The following is a 23,402-nucleotide window of genomic DNA, read 5'->3' as shown; positions in this document are numbered from 1 at the left end:
GTGTGGCTTCAACAAACACTTCACATTACAGGCATGTGCAATTGCAATCTTTTAAATCCATTCTATTTTTTCCAAAATAACATATGAGATCAAATGGCCCTTTTGAGTCAGGATCCTTGCTGTTATTATTTGTAAATAAGGTGGCAAGACCAAGAATGTTCATTAAATGAAAAAGCAAGCAGTCCATAAAATGAATGGCAAGCAAACTGAGATTCATTGACAGTACGTAGGTGAGATTAAATATTTCAGAAGATCTCAAGAAATGTTTATGCTAAAGTTATAGCAGAAATTACATAACAGGAATTTCTGGAGTTTTAAGTAGAAGAACAGTATGGGTAACCAGGCAGTGGCTCATGTCTGTAATCCTTGCTACTCAGCAGGCTTGAGATCTAAGGATCACAGTTTGAAGCCAGCCGGGGCAGGAAAGTCTATGAGACTCTTATCTCCAATTAACCACCAGAAAACCAGAAATGGCAGTGTGGCTCAAGTGGTAGAGCACTAACCTTGAACACAAAGAGGCTCAGGGATAGCACTTAGGCTCTGAGTTCAAGCCTCAGGACCAGTAAAATAAAAATAAAAAACATTGTAAGTCCTCCTACAGGATTGTGCCCCTGTCTATATCATGTTCCCACTGTACAGTCCATCCAGCCTTCCTGATCCATCCAAACTATTGAGAGCTTTTTTGTTTGTTTGTTTTTGGCTTTGGGTTTTACATGGATGAGACTTTCTCTATCCTCTGCATGAATCAAAGTTCCCCACTTTGTATTTCCAGAACTGCTACTCCCTGTCACACACCTAATAATATTAAGTGGTTCAATGTCTTGATTAGACAACCAAAGGTTGTTCTGAAGGCTTCTGAAATGTGCAGTACTCTGTTCTGGTTTCCTTTTAGAACTAGCAAAAAGGCAAAGGCCATACTGCAGCTGAACTCCTCACACTGCTGTTTATCACAGCTCCAGAGCTGGGAGAGCCATCCACAGGGCTGCTGTGGGCTATCTTCAAACGCTAAACAGAGAGGTCACAGGAAGCATCAGCTCAGAGTGCAGGGGTTCCAGCTGGTGTGTTTTAGGAAGCTATTTTTAAGGAAACAACTATGTTGGGCTCCACAGTGCTTTACAAAATAAGAAACAAGACAATAGTGTACACACTCGCCTCTCAGTCTGTAAGTGCTTACCACACAGCGAGATGAGAGTGCAGCCTTGGCCAGAGCCTGTGGTGACTGGGAGAGGTGCAACCACAGCCTGGAGCAGCCTGGAGATCTGATCCACATGTGCGCTGAGCACAGCCATCCAGCTGCAGCCTCCATGTGCGTGGGGCGGTTGGGGCCACAGGCTTTGGCCAGTGGCTCACACCAGCTACACGAAAAAGACCTAAGTGAATTTACTGAAGAGTTCGGGGTTCTTTGAACATTTGAAATTGACAACTTAAATGAAAACTTTGAGAGACCCTGGATTCACATAATAAATAAGCAAATAAGTTGCTCTTAAACAGAAAAGTTGGCAATGGATGTCAATGGATGACAATGGATTAACTCACTTTACAGAAAAGCTGAGCGGTTCCCCCTGTAGACCCCAAATGAGTAAATTTTACTGTGAATGTGTGAAGATGGCATCATGCAGGCAGGAAAAAGCAAGAGGATTGGTAACCTTCAAAGGAAAATTTCAATTTATCTCCATAAATTACAAAAATTACAAAACTGATTTTAAAAGAGAGCTTGCAGGGCATTGGTGCTCACATCCATAATCTTAGCTACTTTGGAGGCTGAAATTTGAGAAGCACAGTTAAGAGCCACCCTGAACACACAAATCCCTGAGTGTCTAACCTCTATATAACCTGTACAAAGTTATAGTGGAGTCAAAGCTCTAGTGGAAGAGCTATAGCCAGGAGTGAAATAGGTGAGTGGTATAGCAAGAAAAGCATGAGGCATTGCGTTCTAGCCCTAGTATTGGCACATGCATGCATACATGCGTGCGTGCGCACACACATGCACGCGCGTGCGCACACACACACACACACACACACACACACACACACACACACACACACAGAGCTTGGTGAAAACAGAGCAGGCCAAACAATAGGACAAGAAAGGGACTAACTCCTCCAAGTAGCAAATTATACATCCATCCATAAATCTTTCCTCAACGTTGGTCAAATTCTAGAACATGCATATAGGGAAAATGTAAGTCTTCTTCACACCTAGATAATAGAAGTAGGTTTGCTTTTTGTTTTTGTTTTGTTTCATTTTTCTGCCAACTTTCTTTTGCTTTCTTTCCCTACTTTTTCATGGGTTTAAGAAGATAATTTTAAAAGCATTTATAGTGATGATAACATTCACTGCTAATTGCTAGACATTATTACCTGTTTCATGGAACTATTGCAGAAATTGAGTTCACATACACATTAACCTCGACAATATCTATGTTCATAATCACAGAGTAAGTGCTTATAAGTATTAGTTGTTATTACTTTTATTGTTGATGGTGTTAGCAGTAGACTTAATAATATATCACATAGTTCAGCATCATATAGATCTCATCTCTCTTTCTATTATTGGACTAATTTTATAGATAATAAACTGAGGTAGGGAAAAAATAAAGGAGGGTGTAATAATAAAAAAATAAACTGAAACTGAAGTTGCCTGAAATATGTACAACTGGTAATAATGTTTATTGCACACTTTTTATATGCTTGACCTATTATTAATCTTTTTCAATATGTTAGCATGTTGAAAAATGCTGTAGACACTATTGTTCCATTATGCAGATAAAGCAACTGAAGCCAGGAAGATCAACTAACAGGATCACAAAGCTTGTGAGGCAGGAGGTGAGATTTAGACATAAGCAATTTGACTCTAAGAGTACCTGCTGTGTACTCATATGCACCGTGGCCTTAAGAGAGAAGAGATGGTTGGATTCTACTTCTATCTCATAGCCCTTTCCCACATCCTCATTAACATCTGTAGCACTATTTCCTTCAAGGACACATTTTCCAAAGCCCTACTTTCCAACAATGCCTGACTCATTCTACTTGGTGTCATTTCAGGGAAGAGACCTCGCTATCCCATTCACTCTGCACAGATGCTCAGGAATCCCTATCACTTGCCTACAACCTTCCTTATAAGCCTTAATTTCATATTACCTACTCCCACACAAGCCCATTTCCCCCAACTTGAAGTAGCTTTGACTATTAGAAACATTCTTGCATGATGGAGGCATGGCTTGAGTAGTAGAGTACTTGCCTGGAAAGAAAAAGGCCCTGATTTGAAAAGTCTCACTAATATCAAAAAAGAAAAGAAAACATAGAATCAATCCTTGCTCTATTAAGCCAGGATGACACTTTATCTCTCTGTGCCTCAGTGTTCTCATCCATAGGACAAGAAATGACTGGATTATTGGGCACTGAACTAGATACAAAGCACTTAAAATAATGTGTAATCTGTGTTATTATGTTTGGTAAGGTTAGCAGCTAACACTATCATTTTAATATATCTCCCTATTACTTCCACCCTTGAAAGCATTATAGGGTACATCCAGTCCTTCCTGAATTTAGCCTTTCATTATTTTGTCAGCTGCAGCTTTCTTCTTTCTGTATCCAGGAGAAACTCAGTCCTCGACTTCTTGATGACTTCTATTACTCTTGTTCTGTAGCATTCCATTCTGTGTATTGTCAAGAACTACCCTTCTTGGGTATTGCTCCATACATTATTGCCCACCTCAGAAGCAAACTGGCTTTTGTTTGTTTTCATATTTGGATAGATATAAAGTTCTCTATTAGTTTCTTGCCAATCCATACATGTATGTTATTTTCTGTGGACATTAAAATATACTGCTTTAATTGAACTTCCCTTTCTTCTTTGCAGGTCAGTTACTAGGTTTATTTTTTAAAGCATTTTGTTAATATGCACACAATAGGATTTTACTATCTGTTAGAAAGAATGATATTGCACCATTTGTAAAGAAATGGAAAGACCTTGGAAAAAATTATGCTAAGTGAATTAAATCAGGCCAGGAGAAACAAAGGCATGTTTTCACTTATATGTGGAAGCTAGATATAGCTTATAAACTTAAAGGTAAGTATGTTGGGTGATATGCAAGTGTATGTAAATGTATTAACTGAAAAATGATAGATTCAAGGAAGAACTTATATAGTGTTATTCCCTAGAATGGCAAAGTCAAAGTTCAGAAACATAAAACACCAGAAGTGGGTACTTGAAAGTGGTAGGGTCAAGGGGAAAGAGGTAGCCAATTAAGAAGAGAAGTCAAGAATCCAATGTATATCCTACAAAATTAGGAAGAATGGGGAAAGAGGTGGGTAGAGGAGGGATGGGTGAGAATGTTGAAAGGGATGACATTGATCAATATATATTGTATTGATAAACTGCTGGCAACTCCTTTGTTTAACCCCCTTTGTATATAATTTACATAATTACTTAAAGATAATAATATTTTAAAGCTTCAGAGGTTATGCACCAAAATGTTAACAGCAATTCATAAATTTTCAGGTAATTTTTATTTCCTTATTCATTTCATAATCTTACTTTTTTTCTGTGTGTATAAATTATCTACTAGAAAAGTGATGTCTTATAAAATATAATTAAACTATATTCAATAGTAATTTACATAGTCAGGAAGATATCCTATAAAGTTAAGAGAGAAAAGTTGCCTTTTCTAAAGATCAGAATTACCCCCAGGTACTCCTGGACCTTTTGCAATTTAGTGAACACAACACTCACTATTAAAAAGTACCTTTCAAGGAAGTGGCACTGTAGTTCAAGTGGTAGAGCGCTCGCCTTGAGCTGGAGCTCAAGGACAGCGCTTGGCCCAGAGTTTAAGACTCACAACCAACACAACAACAACAAAAAAGTACCTTTCAACCTACACTGTAACTGTAGGCCCTTTGTTCCAACAATAAAATAGACATAAGACATATAACTTATCTTATAGATTAGGATTGAACTTCTCTGTTGAAATAGAGATGACCCCCTTCAAACCAGGTCCTCATGCTCAAGAAATCTCTAAGGTCCTTTTGGAGCCCCTATGAGCTGTGAAGAACATAATTTTCCACAGAAAGGGTGTTCCACCTTATTCTGAAAACTCCTTAACTTTAAACTTTCAGATTTTGTTCACATAAGAAGCTCTATAGATTTACTACATAGTAATAGGATGAGGCTTACCTTCATTTGCCCTAAAGATTCGTGCTTGTGTTATTTCTCATTTCTGAAATCAGAACATGTGGCCAATCCAAATTATTACAGTATTTCAGTCTGGCTAGAAAATTTTATTATCTGAGATCACTTTTAGTTTAGAAGGAAAAGCAAACTCTTTCTGTTTTCTGTTTCCCTTGAAACTCCCTAGTTCTTCCCCAAAGTTAACAAAACCAGTACCCTTTCTTTTCCAGCAAACTGGTGGGTGGATTATTTGACACTTTTGATGAAGGATTTCTAACCCTTTGAATGAATTTTCTGCTTATATTATTTCTTCTTCTTCATTTACTAATATCCCTTTGTTTCTGGGGTTCTGCTTTGCTTTTGCCCACCCTTCCATACACCTAACCATTTTCAGGGCTCACTGGTCACTACCTGCAGTAGATAAATCAGAATAGGCCTTCAGCCTCTTATGCAGGGTCTTGTCCTATGCCTCCAATATGTAGTGGTATTATCAGCTTTGAGCTCATATTAGTTCCTCAGGTCAATATTTTCAGTACCAGAACTATATTCTCCCCACTATTTCCTGTGCCTGTATCTATTCTACCAACACCAACAATGTTCTCCCAATCACAAAGCTTGAAACTTTAGAATATTAATTGTGTTATATACCCATATATAACATCTTGGATTTCACCTTTTAAATTTCTCTTTGAGCCAGGAGCCAGTGGCTCACACCTGTAATCCTAGCTACTCAGGAGGCTGAGATCTGAGGATCATGGTTTGAAGCCAGTCCAGGCAGAAAAGTCCCCCTGAGACTCTTATATTCAATTAACCACTTAAAAACCAGAAGTGGTGCTATAGCTCAACGTGGTAGAGTGCTAGTCTTGAGCAAAATTGCTCAGGGACGTTCAAGCGTCATAACCAACAGAAAATAAATGAAATATAAATAAATAAATTTCTCTTGGATATTTCCTTACTTACCATTTCATGCCATAGAATTTCAGAGCACAGTGCTCTATTACTACTGTCATTAATCAACAAACATTTCTTTTTTTTAAATTTAATTTAATTTTATTTGTGAACATACTGTACAGAGGAGTTACAATTACGTGGTCAGGATAATGCGTACATTTCTTACCAAGCATTGCAGCCTCCTCCTTTGTTTACCCTTCACATCCCTTCCCAGCCTCCCCCCTCCCCCCAATCCCAATCCTTCTCCTTCCCCCCCCCCCCCCGCACTGACGTTGTAAAGCTAGTTTTGGACACGACAACTTGTACTTCTCATTGTTGCAACAGGTCCACCTGTATCCTTAAACAACTGGTTTTTCCCCATCTCCTCCACAAGTTATACTGACATCAAATATAGTGAAAGCAGGGGTTATACTGTGGGGGAGGGATATACAAAGCAGCAAAGAGATAATCTTATAAATGCATTAGAAACACATGCATGAAAGAAAAAAAACATTAAAATACACATCTAAGGGTTCATTTTCCTGACATCACATTATCTGACCTTTTCCACTTGACTCATACATATACTAGATATTACAAATAAGGGAAACCATGGGACCTATGTTTCTTTGGGCTTGGCTTACTTCACTTAATATAATTTTTTCCAAGTTTTTCCATTTCCTAACAAATGGGGCAATGTCATTCTTTCTGATGGAGGCATAGAATTCCATTGTGTAAATATACCACATTTTCTTGATCCATTCATCTACTGAGGGGCATCTGGGTTGGTTCCATATCTTAGCTATGGTAAACAATGCTGCAATAAACATAGTTGTGCTGGTAGCTTTAGTGTGGTCTTGTTTGTAAACATTTGGGTAAATGCCCAAAAGTGGGATTGCTGGGTCATAGGGGAGTTCTATGTGAAGTCTTTTGAGGAACCTCCATACTGCTTTCCAAAGTGGTTGAACAAGTTTACATTCCCACCAACAATGAAGTAAGGTTCCTTTCTGTCCACATCCCCTCCAGCATCTGTTGTTGTTAGAGTTCTTGATTTTTGCCGTTCTAACTGGAGTGAGGTGATCTCTCAATGTTGTTTTGATTTGCATTTCTTTTATGGCTAGAGATGTTGAACATTTCTTCATGTCTCTATTGGCCATCCTTCTTTCTTCTTCAGAGAAGTTTCTCTTTAAGTCTTTCGCCCACTTATTTATTGGGCAGTTGTTTCTTTGAGGATTTGTTGTTGGGGGGTTTAATTTTTTGAGTTCCAAGTATATTTTAGATATGAGACCCTTGTCTGTTGTATGGCTAGTAAAGATCTTCTCCCAATCCGTGGGCTTTCTATTGATCTTGCTAGCTATGTCATTTGCCCTGCAGAAGCTCTGCAACTTTATGCAATCCCATTTGTCCAACCTTTCTTTGATTTGTTGTGTTTCCGGGTCTCTATTCAGAAAATTTCGGCCTGAGCCAAGGAGACCTAGGGTTTCTCCTATTCCATCCTGTAATGTTTTCAGAGTTCAACAAACATTTCTTAAATCTGAACCTAGTCTAACTCTTCAGAGAACTTTTAAAAGTTTGTTAACAATCTAAGAAATCTGTGCTTCATTCTTTGATTTCAGTTATCAGTCTCACACACTCAATTTAATCATCAAAATGTCAAATTTAATAATCTAGTATTTCTTATTAATATAGATACAACAATTCTCAACCAAAGACTAACAGATGGGATTTAGCAATAAATAAAAGGATTATATACCATAACCAAGTGGGGTTTATCCCAGGAATGTAAGGTCAGTTTAACAGCTGAAAATTAATTAATATGCCATGTCAACAGAATAAAGGACACGGACACACGGACACACACACACACACACACACACACATGCTCACAGCATAATCTCAATAGATTCAGAAAAACCTTTGACAAAACTCAAAACCCCTCCATAATAAAAGCACTCAAACTTAGGAATAGAAGGGGTATTATTAAACCTAATAGAGAGCATCTACCCAAGACCTACACCTAGCATCATGTTTAAAGAGTGACTGGTTTCCTCCTAAAATCAGGAATACAAGGATGTCTATTCTCACCATTTGTGCCAGAATATATTAGAGATTCTAAGCATTGCAACTAGGCAAAGAAAGGAAAATAAGACACCTAGATTATCAAGGAAGTAAATGGTAGTGATGGTACTGGTACCGAGGATCAGAACCAAAAGGCTCACTATTGCTAGGGCATTGCTCTACTACTTGAGCCCACATCTCTATTTTTTTTGCTTTCATTTTGTTTTTGAAATAAGTTCTTGTTAATTTTAAATATCTGGACTCAAATGCAAGGTCCTTTGCCTTCACCTAACCAGTAGCTGGAATTATAGATGTGGACCACCATGCCTGGATGAGGCAGACATGCCTGAACTTATTTATTTCAAAAATTATTTCTAGTGAAAGAGTGACTCAGTATTACAGAGCCTATCTAGCAAGCAGGAGGCCCTCAGTTCAAATCCCGGTATCACCAAATCAAGCAAACAAACAACAACAACAACAAATGCTCCTAAGCACAGTAATCAAAATAGTGTCATTCTGGAGTAAAAATAGGCACACCGGTCAGTAGAATAGAAATAAGTCTTCCATTTATAGTCAGTATTTGACAAAGATCCAAAATAATCAAACAATAGTTTCCTCAGCAAATAATGTTGGGACACCTGGAAATCCACAAACAAAAGAATGAAGTTTCTCTCTTGTCTCCCACCATCCATAAAAACAATTTAAAATGGATCAAAGACCTAAACCTAAGAGCTAAAACTATAAATTCTTAAAAGAAAGCCTAGATGTAAGTCTTTGTGATCTTAGATAAGCCAGTGGTTTCTTAGATATCTCGCCAAAAATAACAATAACAAAGTAGAAGTTTATTAAAATTAACTTTTTAAGGGTTAGGTCATGGCTGAAGTGGTAGAATGCCTAACAAGCACAAGGCCCTGAGTTCACAACCATAAAAAAAAAAAAAAACCTTGTTGGTGTCAAAGGACACCAACAAGAAATTAAAGGGACAATCACAGAAAGGGATTGTTTGCATCTGATAAAGGACTTGTATCTAGAATGTATAAAGATTTCTTACAACCAAATGATAGAGACAACTCAATCAGAAATGGACTAAGGATTTATGAAGAGATAGAAAAACCTAGAAGATATTGTTCTAAGTGAAATAAGCCAGTTGCAGAATTACAAATACTGCATGATTTCTTGTATGTAGAAAAATACAAAATAGAACAGTGGCTTTCAATTGCTGGTAAGAGGTGCAAGGAATGAAGGCAATCAAAGATACAAACTTTTAGTAGTAAGTGGACATTCTGGTGATCTGATAGTGATTAGAGTTAATTATATTATATTGTACATTTGAACTTTACTAAAAGAGTGGTTCTTAAGTATTCTCACACAAAAGTTAAATATGTGAAGTAATGAATAGGTTATTAGGTTGAGGAAATTATTTCACAAAATATATTTATTAAAACATCAAATTTTACATTTTAGATATATGTCAATCATAATTTTTTAAGTTCTTAAAAAAGGGGAAAGGACCTGGATAGGCATTGTCCAAAGAAAATATACAAATGCCAGTCACAGAGTTACTGGATACAAGGTCAATATGTTTTTTAAAAAGCCAATTTCAGCTGGGTGCCAGTGGTTCACATCTGCAATTCTGGCTACTCAGGAGGCTGAGGTCTAAAAATAACAGTTCAAAGCCAGCCCAGATAGGGAAGTCCATGAGATTCTTATGTCCAGTTAACCACCACAAGCCTAGATGTGGAGGTATGGCTCAAATGGCAGAATACAAGCCTTGAGTGAAAAAGCTAAGAGACAGTGGCCATGTCTTGAGTTCAGTAGTAGCATATACACATACCACACACACACAGCCACCTCATTTTTATATGGTAGCAATGAACATGCAGAATATGAAATATATTTTTGAATATTATTTGCAAACCAACTATGCATATCCCCACAAAAGATGTATACTACAGAAAAACATAAAACTATTTTAAAAACCCTCAAAACTGAAATAAATGTTGGATCTACCAGACTCATTAATTATAAATCTCAATGTTTTAAGACTCCAATACCTCAGTTTGATTATTAAAGTCCCAGAGATATAGTGTGAAATTTGACAAGCTGCTCCTAAAATTTATATTAAAAATGCAAAACTTCAAAGATGATCAGATAAATCTCAAACAATAGCAGACTTAGGGAACATATGCCAGCAGATCAGTAAACAAGACAGACTGTTGTCAGCACAGGGGTAGATAAAAGCCCATGGTGATGAGTTGCAAACTCCCGAGGTGTGCCACCAAATGTTAGTAGCCACCAGGTGCACATGAAAATTGAATCAAAACTTTAGTGCCTCAGCTATACCAGCCACACTTCAGATGCTCAAGGGCCATGTTAGCTAGTGTCAACATCAGGCAGCAAGCTGCTGAACATTTCCATGTCACAGAAAGTTCTATGGGACAGTAGTGATCGTAAGACTGACTTACTGGGGAAATAGGCATTTGGCACAGGTATCACCACAGATGAGAGGGATAAAGGGACCGTCTTTACAATCAATTGTGTTTGGTCAATTCAAAGCCCTATTATAAAACAAATCACTTTATGGACAAAACTCAATTCCAGGCAGATTTTAAATATAAATGTAAGGGAGAGGGTGTAATTTTTATCAACAGAATACTATCCAGGGATGAAAATGAAGTTCTAGAAATAGGCCAGCCCCAACAATGTAGATGAGTCCCATAAGCATTGTGTGTTCAAAAGGAGCCAGTCAGAATAAATACTACACAAAGATCAAAAGTATCTCTGCTGTTCAAAGTTGGGATAGCAGATACTTTGAGAGAGAAGGGAATGCCTTTGGGCCATGTTCAGGGTCCTGAAGTCCTAGCAATTTTCTGCTTCTTGATTGGGCTTTTGTTTATAGGAAACAATCACTGTTTATCAAGGTGAATACTTGTGATATGTGCATTTTTTTCATGGCTGATATTTTTAAGTAGTTTTAAAGCATCCCCTGGAATGACAGACAAAAAGATGATTCTTGTTGTTTGAATGTTTTTTAAATATTAAGCTTCTGTCTAAAAACTCTAGATATCAGTTTTTAAGTCTGAAAATATTAGATATAGGATCTGAATAAATGGAGACAGTACCAATAGGAGGGTCAATTAGTATGTGCTGTAAAGTTGGAAATGTATGTATCTCTCAATTGGACGGTTCTACTTCTACACTCAGACCCCAGAGAGATTCCCACATGTGTGCACAGACAGTGGTATTCATTGTAGGATAGTTAATAATAGCAAATAATAATAATAATGAATTCTTGAATGCCTATCATCAGGGAATAGATGAATAATCTGTGTTATTTTTATATAGTATTACTGAATAGTTAAGAGGAATATATATGCATACATAATAACAAAGTTCTAAATACAACAGCCAATGACAAGGCAAGTTGCAGAATACACACATGTGTTGCAGAACACAACACACATACGTCCCTTCTAAAAGTATAAAGCAGTACTACATATACTCCTTTTCACATACACATGCTCCTGCATTTTCAAATAGCTGAGGTACATGACATGACAGTGGCGGCTGCTGGTGAGTAGATACAAGGACTGAATCAAGAGGGAAAAAAAAGGAGACTTTGTTGTCCAATTTATTTTGTTAAAATCAATGTAAATATGGAAAAATAGAACCCCTGTTTATTGTAGATGATGTCTTACAAGGTGTTAAGTTATATTATTCCCTGTTATTTTCTAAAATTCTTAAAAAAATTGAAGTTGAGATAATAGTATCTTTCATTGTTTAGTCTTAAACTTATTTATTGTTTGGGTGTTTTATGATCCTGTTTGTTTTAAGGAAAAGATATATACATAAACATAAGTAAGGCTGAGATAGCTGCTTCCTTCTTTGGCTTATGTTCACAAAACATGTTTGTTTTATTTCACATTCTTTGGTATGAAAGCATGGCCTTTATACAAACTTGTAAGGAGTAAGATACAAGGCTTCACAGTTTTACCACCGTCTGTGTTTTAAGAGCTTGCTTCCTATGATAGACATCCCTACTTACCTTGTTGGAGCCAAAATATCCACAAGCAAAGAAGCAAGAGGTCAAAAGGTTTTCCTCTTGGTGTGTGATATTTAAGGCTGAAACTGCTGATGTTTATTAGATTGGTCTCCACATGTCTCCTCAGGGTTGCTTTCCAAGACTGATGACCAGTCTCTTTTTCACCCCAACTGTGCTTTCTGCATGGAGCTCTCCCCCATGTTAAAGCCCTAGCAAGCACTGAAATCCTGCTTTGGCAAACACATGGGCACCTCAGCATCTTTTTCTGAGACAATCTGTTTCTCAAGGTGGTCTTGAACTTCTGAGGCTCAAGCAAATCAAATCACCTGCCTTAGCCTTCCCAGCAGCTGGGACTACAGGTACATACTTCTATGCCCAGCTTCTCAGTCTCCTATAAAAGGAACGTCTTGGCTTAGGTTTGCCACGGTGCAAGAGTCTGTGCCTATACAGAGGTACACTGTGGACATTTGTTATTGGGTTGATAGTTCAGCAATCCTTTTAAGTACTCTCTGATGACTGCCAAGACTACCTTTGAAAAGTTAACAGAGAAAATTTAACTTAAAACAGAATAAACATTATTAAGTAGAAATTGAGGCTTTTAAATATGCACAGGTAAGCATGAGGTAGAGGAGCTTCCATATTTGCATTCATATAGAGGAGCGCTCTATGTGTCAAATGTATTCCTAAGGCGGGCAACGAAGGGAGTTTCCCAAAGAAGGAACATGGATCTAAATTTGGAGCCAGTGTATGTCTCATCTGCACTGTGAACTCTGATGGAGACCCTTAGCTGTTGGTAAAAGCAGTAAGTTTTTCCAAGTCGAGTCAATTATCATCCATTGGTAGTAATTATCAATTATCATTATCAATCTAAATCTCTCCAAATGAGTTTATCAACAACAAAGCAAGATTTTTGTGTCAATGTTTCTGGCCCTTGCCTCTTGATGGGTACCATACTCGAGCGGGTAGGTATTAGTAAATATTCCCCTAACAATTTAATGACCATTAGTATTAAAACCTCAAACTGATAAGTTAATATAATCCATGTTTCCAATCAATAAATTATATGCAGAATTTATTCTTTTGGCTGAAGATTTGGCACAAATGGAAGAACACATACTTAGAAAGCATAAGGCTCTGAGTTCAAACCCCAGTACACATGAGCAATTTAAAATTTATCTTTATACCCACAGTTATTCTGTCTCAACAGTCAACTAAGTGTTCACTTACCCTTAGATTTCCTAAGTGTAGTTTAAAAATAAGCATATACACTTTTTCATAGCATGTTTAAACTCTACAGCTTGAGATAGAACATTAAAATAAACATTTTAGGGACTGGAGGCGTAGTCTGAGTGGTAGAGTACCTGCCTCAAAAGTGCTGAGGCCTAGCATTATACTTAATGGCAAAAAGCTAAAGCCATTTCCTCTAAACTCAGGGACAAGACAAGGATGTCCACTCTTTCTACTCCTCTTCAATTTAGTATTAGAATGCCTAGCTAGAACAAACATAAAGGGGATCCAAATAGGGAAAGATGAAGTAAAACTCTCCCTCTTTGCAGATGACATGATGTTGTATTTAAAGCACCCCCATGGACTCCACTCCCAAGTTACTTGAGCTGGTCCAAAATATTGGCAAAGTAGCAGGGAATATCAAAAATCAATGGCTTTCCTGTATGCCAACAGTGAGAAGAGTGCAGCTGAAATCAGGAAAGCAACTCCTTTTGTAATAGCCCCACAAAAAATAAAATACCTAGGAGTTAACTAAAGAAGTGAAGAACCTCTAGGATGAAAACTTTAGAAACTTGAAAGAGGAAATCAAAGCAAAACTAAGGAAATAGAAAAACTTCCCACGCTCCTGATTTGGAGGATTAACATCATGAAAATGGCAATAGTTCCCAAGGCTATCTACAAATTCAATGTGATACCCATCAATATCCCAACCTCATTCTTCAATGAAATAGAAGCAACCCAAAAATTCATATGGAACAATAAAAGACTCCAAATAGCAAAAATAATCCTTAGCAGAAAAAACAGTGCTGGAGGAATAGCAATACCAAACTTCAAACTCTACGACAAAGCCATAGTAATCAAAACAACATGGTAGTGCCACAAGAACAGACCTCAGGACCAATGGAATAGAACTGAAGACCCAGAAATGAACCCACAGACCTATAACCACCTAATCTTTGATAAGGGAGCCAAAAAAATAGAATGGAGGAAAGACAGCCTTTTCAGTAAATGGTGCTGGTAAAATTGTTTAAACACCTGTAGAAAACTAAAGCTAAATCCTTATATATCACCCGGTACCAGAATCAACTCCAAATGGATCAAAGACCTCAGAGTCAAAGCAGACACCATGAAAACATTACAGGAAGGAATAGAAGAAACCCTAGGGCTCCTTGGCACAGGCTGAAATTTTCTTAATAAAGACCTAGAACCACAACAAATCAAAGAAAGGCTGGACAAATGGGATTGCATGAAACTGCAGTGCTTCTGCATAGCAAAGGACATAGCTAATAAGAAAGCCCAGTAGCTATACAATGGTCAAGGGTCTCATATCTAAAATATACCTGGAACTCAAAAAATTAAATCCTCCAAAAATATCCTCAAAGAAACAACTGCCCCATTAACAACCAGGCTAAAGACTTAAAGAGAGACTTCTCTGAAGAAGAAATAAGAATGGCCAATAGACATAAAAGAAATGTTTAACTTGTCTGGCCATAAAAGAAATGCAAATCAAAACAAGATTGAGATTCCATCTCACCCCAGTTAGAGTGGCTATAATCAAGAAATCTAATAACAACCCATGCTGGAGGGGATGTGGCCAAAAGGGAACCCTACTGCCTGGTTGGTTGGGAGTGTAAACTTGTTCAACCACTCTGGAAAGCAGTATGGAGGTTCCTCAAAAGACTCCACATAGTGCTCCCCTATGATGCAGCAATCCCACTTCTGGGCATTTACCCAAATGATCACAAAGAGGGCCATACTAAAGCTACCAGCACAACTATGTTTATCTCAGTGTTATTCACCATAGTTAAGATATGGAACCAACCCAGATGCCCCGCAGTAGATGAATGAATCAAGAAAATGTGATATATATATATATATATATATATATATATATATATATATATATATATATATATATATGAATTCTGTGCTTCCATCAGAAAGAATGATACCACCCCATTTTTTAGGGAATGGAAAGACTTGGAAAAAATTATATTAAGTGAAGTAAGCCAGACCCAAAGAAATATAGGTCCCATGATTTCCCTCATTTGCAATAACTAGTATACGTCTAGGATAATTTTATCAGATGAGCAGAAAAGGCTCAAAAGCTATGTACATATGAACCCCAAGATAGGGACACAAGAGGCCTTTCCTTGTTTTTGTTGTTATTTTAAATGTACTATGTGATTTTTTTTTTGTTTCCTTTATATGTTCTTCCCCCTATGGTATATTCCTTGCTGTCGCTGTACTTGATTTTGGTACCCTGAATCTTGTATATACGTTTGTCTAATATGGGGAGGGGAAGGGGACTAACAAAATGCTGAAACAAGGATACAGGATGACCCATTGCAAAGATGATACCCACAGACGGTATATTGGAATTCAACTTTACAACTTTGGGTGGGGCAGGGGGGGAAGGTTGGGGAGGGAAAGGATAGTGGGAGAACAAGGGAAGGGGTAACAATGCTTGACAAGATATGTACTCATTCCCTCATTCATGTAACTGTAACCTTCTGTACAGCATCTTTACAATAAATTTTTAAAAAGTGCTAAGGGCCTGATTTCAATCCCCAATACCTCAAAAAATAAAATAAAATGAGCATTTTATAATTTTTATACTTTTACATAGTTATAACTAGACACAGAACACATTTAATTTATATATTTAAGAAGGAAAAAAACACCTACCCTCACAGAAACCACAACGATTGTCACTGCTGTAACAGAACACTGTTCTGCGTAGAGCCATTTGTACATTGGCAGAACACAGCAATTTTAGGGATGAATTAGCATTCTAATCTCTTTGGGATTTCCTTTATATTTGTGGTGGTTTATGACTGACATTTCATGTAACTATAGCTTTCTGCTTATATTTAATAAAAGATTCATTTCTGTGGCAGCACACATTTGCATGCCAATGTTGAATAGAAGCTACTGTTCTGCAAGAATGATATAAAATGCTGATTTATAATGATATAGTCCAATAATAGCAATCTAACTTCTGCAAACTTTTTCTTCCCAGGTCCTGGCAACAGCCTGGCTCCAGCCAAGGACAACTCTTCTCTTCTGGAGTATTCAGCCTTTAACTCATCTGTCCATGCTGCAATTAGACACAGAAACTGGAAACTCCTCACAGGCTCCCCAGGTAGAAGACTTAGCTTAGCCAGCATCACTTCCTGCAGTGGATAGGGAAGGGCTGAGTCCCTGGGTGCTATCTCTAGTCTGCACTCTTGGAACTTTATCCTCTTGACCACTTTTTAAATGGAAAGGGAAAACCTTAACCTTCTTTTTCTAACCATTCCTGCCTCATATCTGGCTCCACAAGGCTCTTAAGCTTCACCCTCCTATCATATTGCTCAGATACCTGAAATGGTAATTAGCCCTGCAAGCATTCTATGCTTTATGACCAGATGTGTGTCACTAGAAGACAACTCTATTCAGGGATTTCTTATCCTACCCTTAAGACAGCCTGTTCCTGATGATACTGTTTCCATTATTGTCATGGCCCAAGTAGGCTTTCCCACCAGAACATCAAGGAAAGGCTCTACCAAAATGACTGCCTTTGGAAAAATATATTTCTAGGGCGTTTGAATAAGGAGGTAATGAGAAATTATTTCACCAGTGGTCCTGATCCCAAAATAATTGGGAGGGGCAAATTAACTACTATAGTAAAGTGAAAAGAAGAAATGTCACTCAAATGCTTCTTGAGAAAATGCTGGTTTCAAGTTATGTATTGCTGTCAAGTACAGCACATCTAGCTAACCAAGAATGCCTGGGTGATAAACTTTCAACTGGAGAAGGAGGCTACTACCCTGATTATATTATCTCAGAAAGATCTCTCTCTCTCTCTCTCTCTCTCTCTCTCTCTCTCTCTCTCTCTCTCTCTCTCTCTCTCTCTCTCTCTCTCTCTCTCTCTCTCTGCCTCTCTCTCTCTCTTCTCTCCGTTTCTCTCTCTCTCTGCCTCTCTCTCTCTCTTCTCTCCGTTTCTCTCCCTCCTCCTGTCTCTCCCTCTTCTTCTCCCTAAAGCTTTAGCAAGGATTTATTTTTGTAAACCACGGTTAAATAAGGAGAAATGGAGGATAAACATTTACTGTTCCCATTAAGAAATGGGAATTTAGAGACTAAAAATGACTATTCTTATCTGTAGTTTTTATATTTTTGAGCTGGGTAATAACAGTGATTTTGCAAGTCTTGATCTTTCTCTGATGGGTTTGGGTTTAGGACTTTGTATCAGATATCCCCTTCTATCTCTGCTAATCTTGGAAATTGAAAGAGGTGTAGTGAGAGCAGAGCTGGTCTGCTTTTTTTTCGGTTTACTTCCTCATATTAATTTCAAGTCTGGCCCTGCAAAAGGACATCTTTTCAAAACTTTTGTCAGTAGCAGGTATGATGATTAAGGCTGCATATAATTTAGCATTGCTTCGTATGGAGTATTCTTGGCATTTACAGCATAACAATTTTTCATCATTGGAAGTGATGCAAGATATTTTACACCACGAGTCTATGCCTACTAAATATTAGCATATGGTCACCCCATTCCTTGTGACAATTGAAAATATTCCCTTGGACACAATATGTACACACATATTCTAGATGTCCCTGGTTGTAAACCAGTAAGACATGTCTTTTGTTGGTGATGGTGGTGGTCGTGGAGCCTGAACTCCGGGCCTGGGCACTGTTTCTCAGCTCTTCAACTCAAAACTAGCATTCTACCACTTGAGCCACAGTGCCACTTCCGGCTTTTTCTGCTTATGTGGTGCTGAGGAATCGAATGCAGGGCCTCAAGCATGTAACTCTCCCACTGAGCCACCTTCCCAGCCCTAAGACATGTCTTTTTAAAGCACTGGAAGCCAAAGTCTGGGACAAGTCTAGAGATGGCACCAAGAATCACATCCTTTTTACGTGTCTACATCCACGAGCCTACACGGCCTTGTCCCTAGACACTCCCTGAAATTAGAACCTGCTCTAATGCTTGTCTTCCACAATAAACATCTCTGGGGTTTTCTTTGTTTTTTGTTTTTTTGTTTTAACCAGGCTGTGGTTACTGGTTCCCCCCGCCATCTCAATCTAATAATTTTGAGATAGCTTCATTGGATCCACCAAACAAGACCCTCTGGCTTTTTGATATTGATCGGGACCCAGAAGAAAGACACGACCTGTCCAGAGAAAATCCCCACATCGTGAAGAAGCTCCTTTCTCGCCTGCAGTACTACCAGCAACACTCAGTGCCTGCATACTTCCCTCCACAGGACCTCCGCTGTGATCCCAAGGACACGGGTGTGTGGGGCCCTTGGATGTAGCTGAGGTTAGATTTGGGGGAAGTTGTAACACCTTTCTGTTTAAAGCTCCACTTAGGCCTTGACTCTTGTGGCTGCTCATCTCCTTTATTCTCCTCCCTGGATTCACCTGGTCCTTTTTAAGCTCCCAAATCATACCAAGAAGTCTGACTTCTAGTGTATTTCAGAAGCCAATAAAATCTGGAAGGCTCTACTGTTGGCTGAAGTTTGTGTCTGGGGGGCTAGGGCAGCCGGGTTCATTGCGGCTTCATAAGCTGTGGGACAGCTGGGAACTTAACTTGACATAGAAAGTTCCCATTGAGTCCTGGAAGCTGGAACAGCTGGCTCTTTTTGCCTCACAGGTTACACTTTAGATTTCCCACTACCATTAACCAGTTTTATTGGAATGACTCACATTTGTTGTAACAAATGAGGGAGCAGACAGTTGTTCATGGCTCTGTTGGCCAGGGGCTCTTCCTGTCTGTGAGAGATCATGTTCAGGCATTCCAAGTTAATGACCCCTCATCCCCCGCTGCACTCAGCTCATCATGGCATTGTAAGGCCCATTTCATTAAGGTCAACATGGAAATGTGTCTACACCTTGGTTTTGGTGTCTACAATAAAGAAATGTTTTTATCTTACACTTCCCCAGCCATTTCGCATTCGATTTAGACTTCCTGTCATCTCCAGTTCTCCAGTGACTAATTCCTGCCATACCTTTTGAGTCCAATGTCCTGGGCCTGAGAACGCTACTTTCCTGTCCATTGTGAGCACCTGAGCTATGGAATACCTCTCAGAGCTATCCAGAAAAGGTGGCTGAGACATTTTATGGTCCCTGGGGAACAGCAAGAGGATGGGGGGGGGCGGGGTAAGTGAGTCTGTTAAATCTGTTCAGGGAGATTCCTTCAAAGTTGCTTGGAGTTCGCCAACAGTTTTGGCTGTATTGCCTATTACTTTATGAGCTGCATTGCTGTTTCTGAGCAGGAAAGGAACAGTTTGTCCAGAAATGATGGAAGTGACTATTTGAAGGAGGACATGGCCAGTGTCTGGGTAAAGTAGAGGAAAGCCACTCACATTTCTCTTATTCTCTGTCTTGTTGCTTATATTGGGATTCTGGGCTTGAGAAAAGAGGATGTACGGTTTGACCTGCAACCCTTTCTCAGACTCATTGACATTCTGCTAATGGGAATTGGTTCCAATTAGCTGCAAAGAGTGACAAACTAAGTAGAGGTACAAAACTCCACTTTTCATTAGCACCACTGCTTCATTCATAGCTCATCACCAAGGCCTGTGACAGTACCTGTGACATAGAGTACACACAAAACAGTATTCCAAATAAACGAAAGAGCAACTAAATGAGAAAATCTCATATTATGAAAGATGCTAGTTCAATGGGCTGAATGGGAGGGAAATATATCTTTCTCCATTACTGTTCTGTTCTCAAGCTTCCCTGTGAGAGCGTAATCTACATACCGTGCCATTTCTATTCTTCGTTAGATATTAGACATTAAAACCACAAAATAATATTATAGAGATCCTTTTTGTATAGCCATCTTTCCATTCAATAGCAATATTTCCTGGTACTATATTAAAATAAGACTCTCGCAAGAAAATAGTACTAGAACTAATGACATCCTTTACTTACCTTTACTCAACCTTTGGGCCGGCAAATAGCTAGCCAAAATGTCACCTCTCCCTCTCAAACCTGTGTCAGAGAGTATGAACCACTGAACTTAAATATTCCCTCTGCAGCCTCCTCATTCCAGGCCTATAGTGCCATTAGTAGTCTAAGACTTGAGGCCACACTACACTCCCTGTCATACTCCCAACAGCTGTCCCCAACTCCAGATCCTTGTTGTTGCATGTATTGAGGATGTTCTGCATTGAATGGATTATTAAAAGAGTTTAAAAGCCATTATCTGAATAAGCTTATTAGATTTTTTCCTTTAAAGCAAACATTCATATAGTCATTAGGAGTATTAATGTTACTTCTTTCTAAATTGGTTTCACTTTAAAGGTTGTTTTTTATAAATTGTAAAGCAGTTCTTTATCACTCCATGATTGTTCCCTATTTGAGGAACAAAATCAGATCATAGCCATAGCTATGGTGCTACTACTTGTAACAGTAACAGAGTTCTGGACCATAACTATGGGGCTACTACTTGTAGCAGTAACAGAGTTTGGACCATAGCTATGGGCTACTACTTGTAACAGTGAGAGTTCTGAATGCACGTAGTGACAGTGGCTGCAGAGCATTGTGAATGCACTTAACACTACAAAACTGTACACTTAGAAACAGTGAAAATAGTCAAGTTAATGTTATGAAGGTTTTTATCACAGATGTTTTAAATTTGCATGTTTTATGGTATGTGAATTATAAAAGTAAAATTGTTATGTAAGTAAATATAGCAAAAGTATTGGTCAAAACAGTTGACCAGACATTGTCCTAAATACCACTACAGCTGAGTTAATGGCACACTCCTGTGGTTCCAGCTACTCAGGTGGCCGAGGTAGAAGTCTCAGTAAATCTAGTACAAGCAAAAGTGCATGATCCTATCTGAAAAAAAAAAAAAGCAAAAGGACTGGGAGATGTGGTTCAAGTGGTGGTAGAGTATTTTTCTGGCAAGCATGAAGCCCTGAGTACATCTCTAGTATAGCTGGGAGCAAGTAGGGGATGCTATAAACCATGGTATTGAATAGGTAGGAACAAAAACAAAATAAGAAAGTGTATAATTTTCTATTGCTGTGTAACAGATTGGCTCCCCAAATTTAACAGCTTAAAAAACACTTACTGTTTCATACATTCTGTGAGGGGAAGGATGTATGGCTTTTCATGAGATATGGTCCAGCACTTACACAGAGCTATAAGTATCTGAAGGTGTGGGTGGACTTGGAGGCCCCATCTGAGATGACTCACTTGCCAGGCTCTTGGCCAGTAACCTCAGTTCCTTGCATGTGGTCATCACCAGAGACTGCTTCAATGGTCTTATAAAAGTCAGATGAGTTCCACCAGAGCAAATAATCTGGAGAGAGAGGTAGCAAGGAGCAGCTACAGGACCTTTTATTACCTCGTCTTTTGTTGTACACTGTCACTTCCACCTCTTCACTGTTCATTACAAATGTCACTAAATTCAGCCCATACTCAAGGGAAGGAGTCTCCTACTTTGTGAAGAGATGGTTACAGTTATACACATATTTACAGACATATTTCAGTACAATGATCACAGCCTCCTGGTAGAAGAAATCATCTAAGCAAGTCCACATGCACTTATCACATTTTATTTGAAGATAGGTAGTAGAAAAAGGAACCAATTTTGCTACTTAAAGGTAAAATGACCACAGATCTCTTAACCTCTGTGTTCAGTTTTCCCCTTGTAAAGGGATGGGAAGATTTAGATAATCCCTAAAGTCCCATAACCCTATTTCCATAGTAATGCCTGTCATGGTAGATAATTCTTTAAATGCTGGTTGGTTGTCTGTACAGTGACTGAACTTCAAGGACATGAAATAATATTGTACCAAAAATAGTCTGAGGTAATATGCAATTTTTAAAACATTCAGTTTGGATCTTCACCATCCTTCAAATACCCACATTTTGAGGACTTCTTTCCCAGTTCACAGTGTTGTTGGGAGGTAGTGGAACCTTTAGCATATAGGGCCTATTAGAAAGAAATTAATCATTGGGAGTGAGCCCTCAAGGGTTAATTGGAACCCTGGCCCTCCCCTCTTTTACTTCCTAGCCAACATGAGGTGAGGATTTTTTATTTTTGGTCGTGGGGCCTCAGCTCTGCAGCTCAAGGCAAGCACTCTACCACTTGAGCCACAGTGCCACTTCTGGTTTTCTGGTGGTTAATTGTAGATAAGAGTCTCATAGACTTTGCTGCCCAGGCTGGCTTTGAACTGTGATCCTCAGCCTCCTGAGTAGCTAGGATTACAGGCGTGAGCCACTAGCGCCCAGTGAGGTGAGGAATTTTTCTGACCAACTCCCACCATGATGTGCTGGTTACCACAGGACCAAAAGCAATGGGACAACCAACTATGGACTGAAGATTTCTGAACTAAAAGCCAAGGAAAGCTTTTGTTTGTATATTTGCTTGTTTTCTCAGTCCTGAGATCCCAGGATCTCCTGTATGTTGGTCAGTTGCTTTACTGCTGAACTATGCCCCCAACTTAAACCTTTTGTTTTTATACGTTGATTTCCTCATGCATTTGTTACAGTAACAGGAAGCTGATTAACCCATATTATAATAAAAGTTACTAATTTTTTGAGTGCCTACTGTATTCCAGGCATTGTTCTATGTGCTTTAAATTATTTAATATTTAGGATTATCTTGTCTATTACAAATTAAGTATAAGCAGAATTAATGCATGGAAAAATGAATTTAATCTTGTGGGATTTTTTATTTGTTTCTGTGTTTTTGTGACAGTCTCACTGTGTACTCCCAGCCAGCCTTGAACTTCCTGCCTCAGCTGCTTGAGTGCTGAGATTACAGAAATATCTCACCAGGTCTGGCTCTCCATTTAACCTTAATAATAAAAGGCTTGCTTGGTTTTCACCTCTTCCATTGTTCTCAATTTCCAATCCTTGTCCATAAAGTTACTTAAATGAAGAAAATAAAAAGAATTATTTTGTGTCTTTTCCAGGGAATATCAGAAAAATAACTCCTCTCCATCAAAAGACAAATGGACAAACAAAATA

The 23,402-nt window shown here is 38.5% G+C and overlaps 1 protein-coding gene across 1 annotated transcript in view; it reads left to right on the top strand.

The window, feature by feature from the left end:
- LOC138837133 (arylsulfatase B) overlaps nt 1-18,917 on the top strand; it is a 168,190-nt gene extending 149,273 nt beyond the window's left edge. Inside the window, exons 7-8 of the mRNA XM_070035923.1 lie at nt 16,450-16,572; nt 18,462-18,917. Of these exons, the coding sequence (XP_069892024.1) occupies nt 16,450-16,572; nt 18,462-18,727 (389 nt within the window). The 3' untranslated portion in view covers nt 18,728-18,917. The remainder of the gene's footprint in view (nt 1-16,449; nt 16,573-18,461) is intronic.
- The last annotated feature ends 4,485 nt before the right edge of the window (nt 18,918-23,402 follow it).

The sequence above is a fragment of the Dipodomys merriami genome, unplaced genomic scaffold, assembly GCF_024711535.1.
Source record: "Dipodomys merriami isolate MVZ:Mamm:240054 unplaced genomic scaffold, mDipMer1.0.p SCAF_263, whole genome shotgun sequence".
NCBI classification, from domain to species: domain Eukaryota; kingdom Metazoa; phylum Chordata; class Mammalia; order Rodentia; family Heteromyidae; genus Dipodomys; species Dipodomys merriami.
This window is presented reverse-complemented; position numbering and strand designations above follow the sequence as displayed.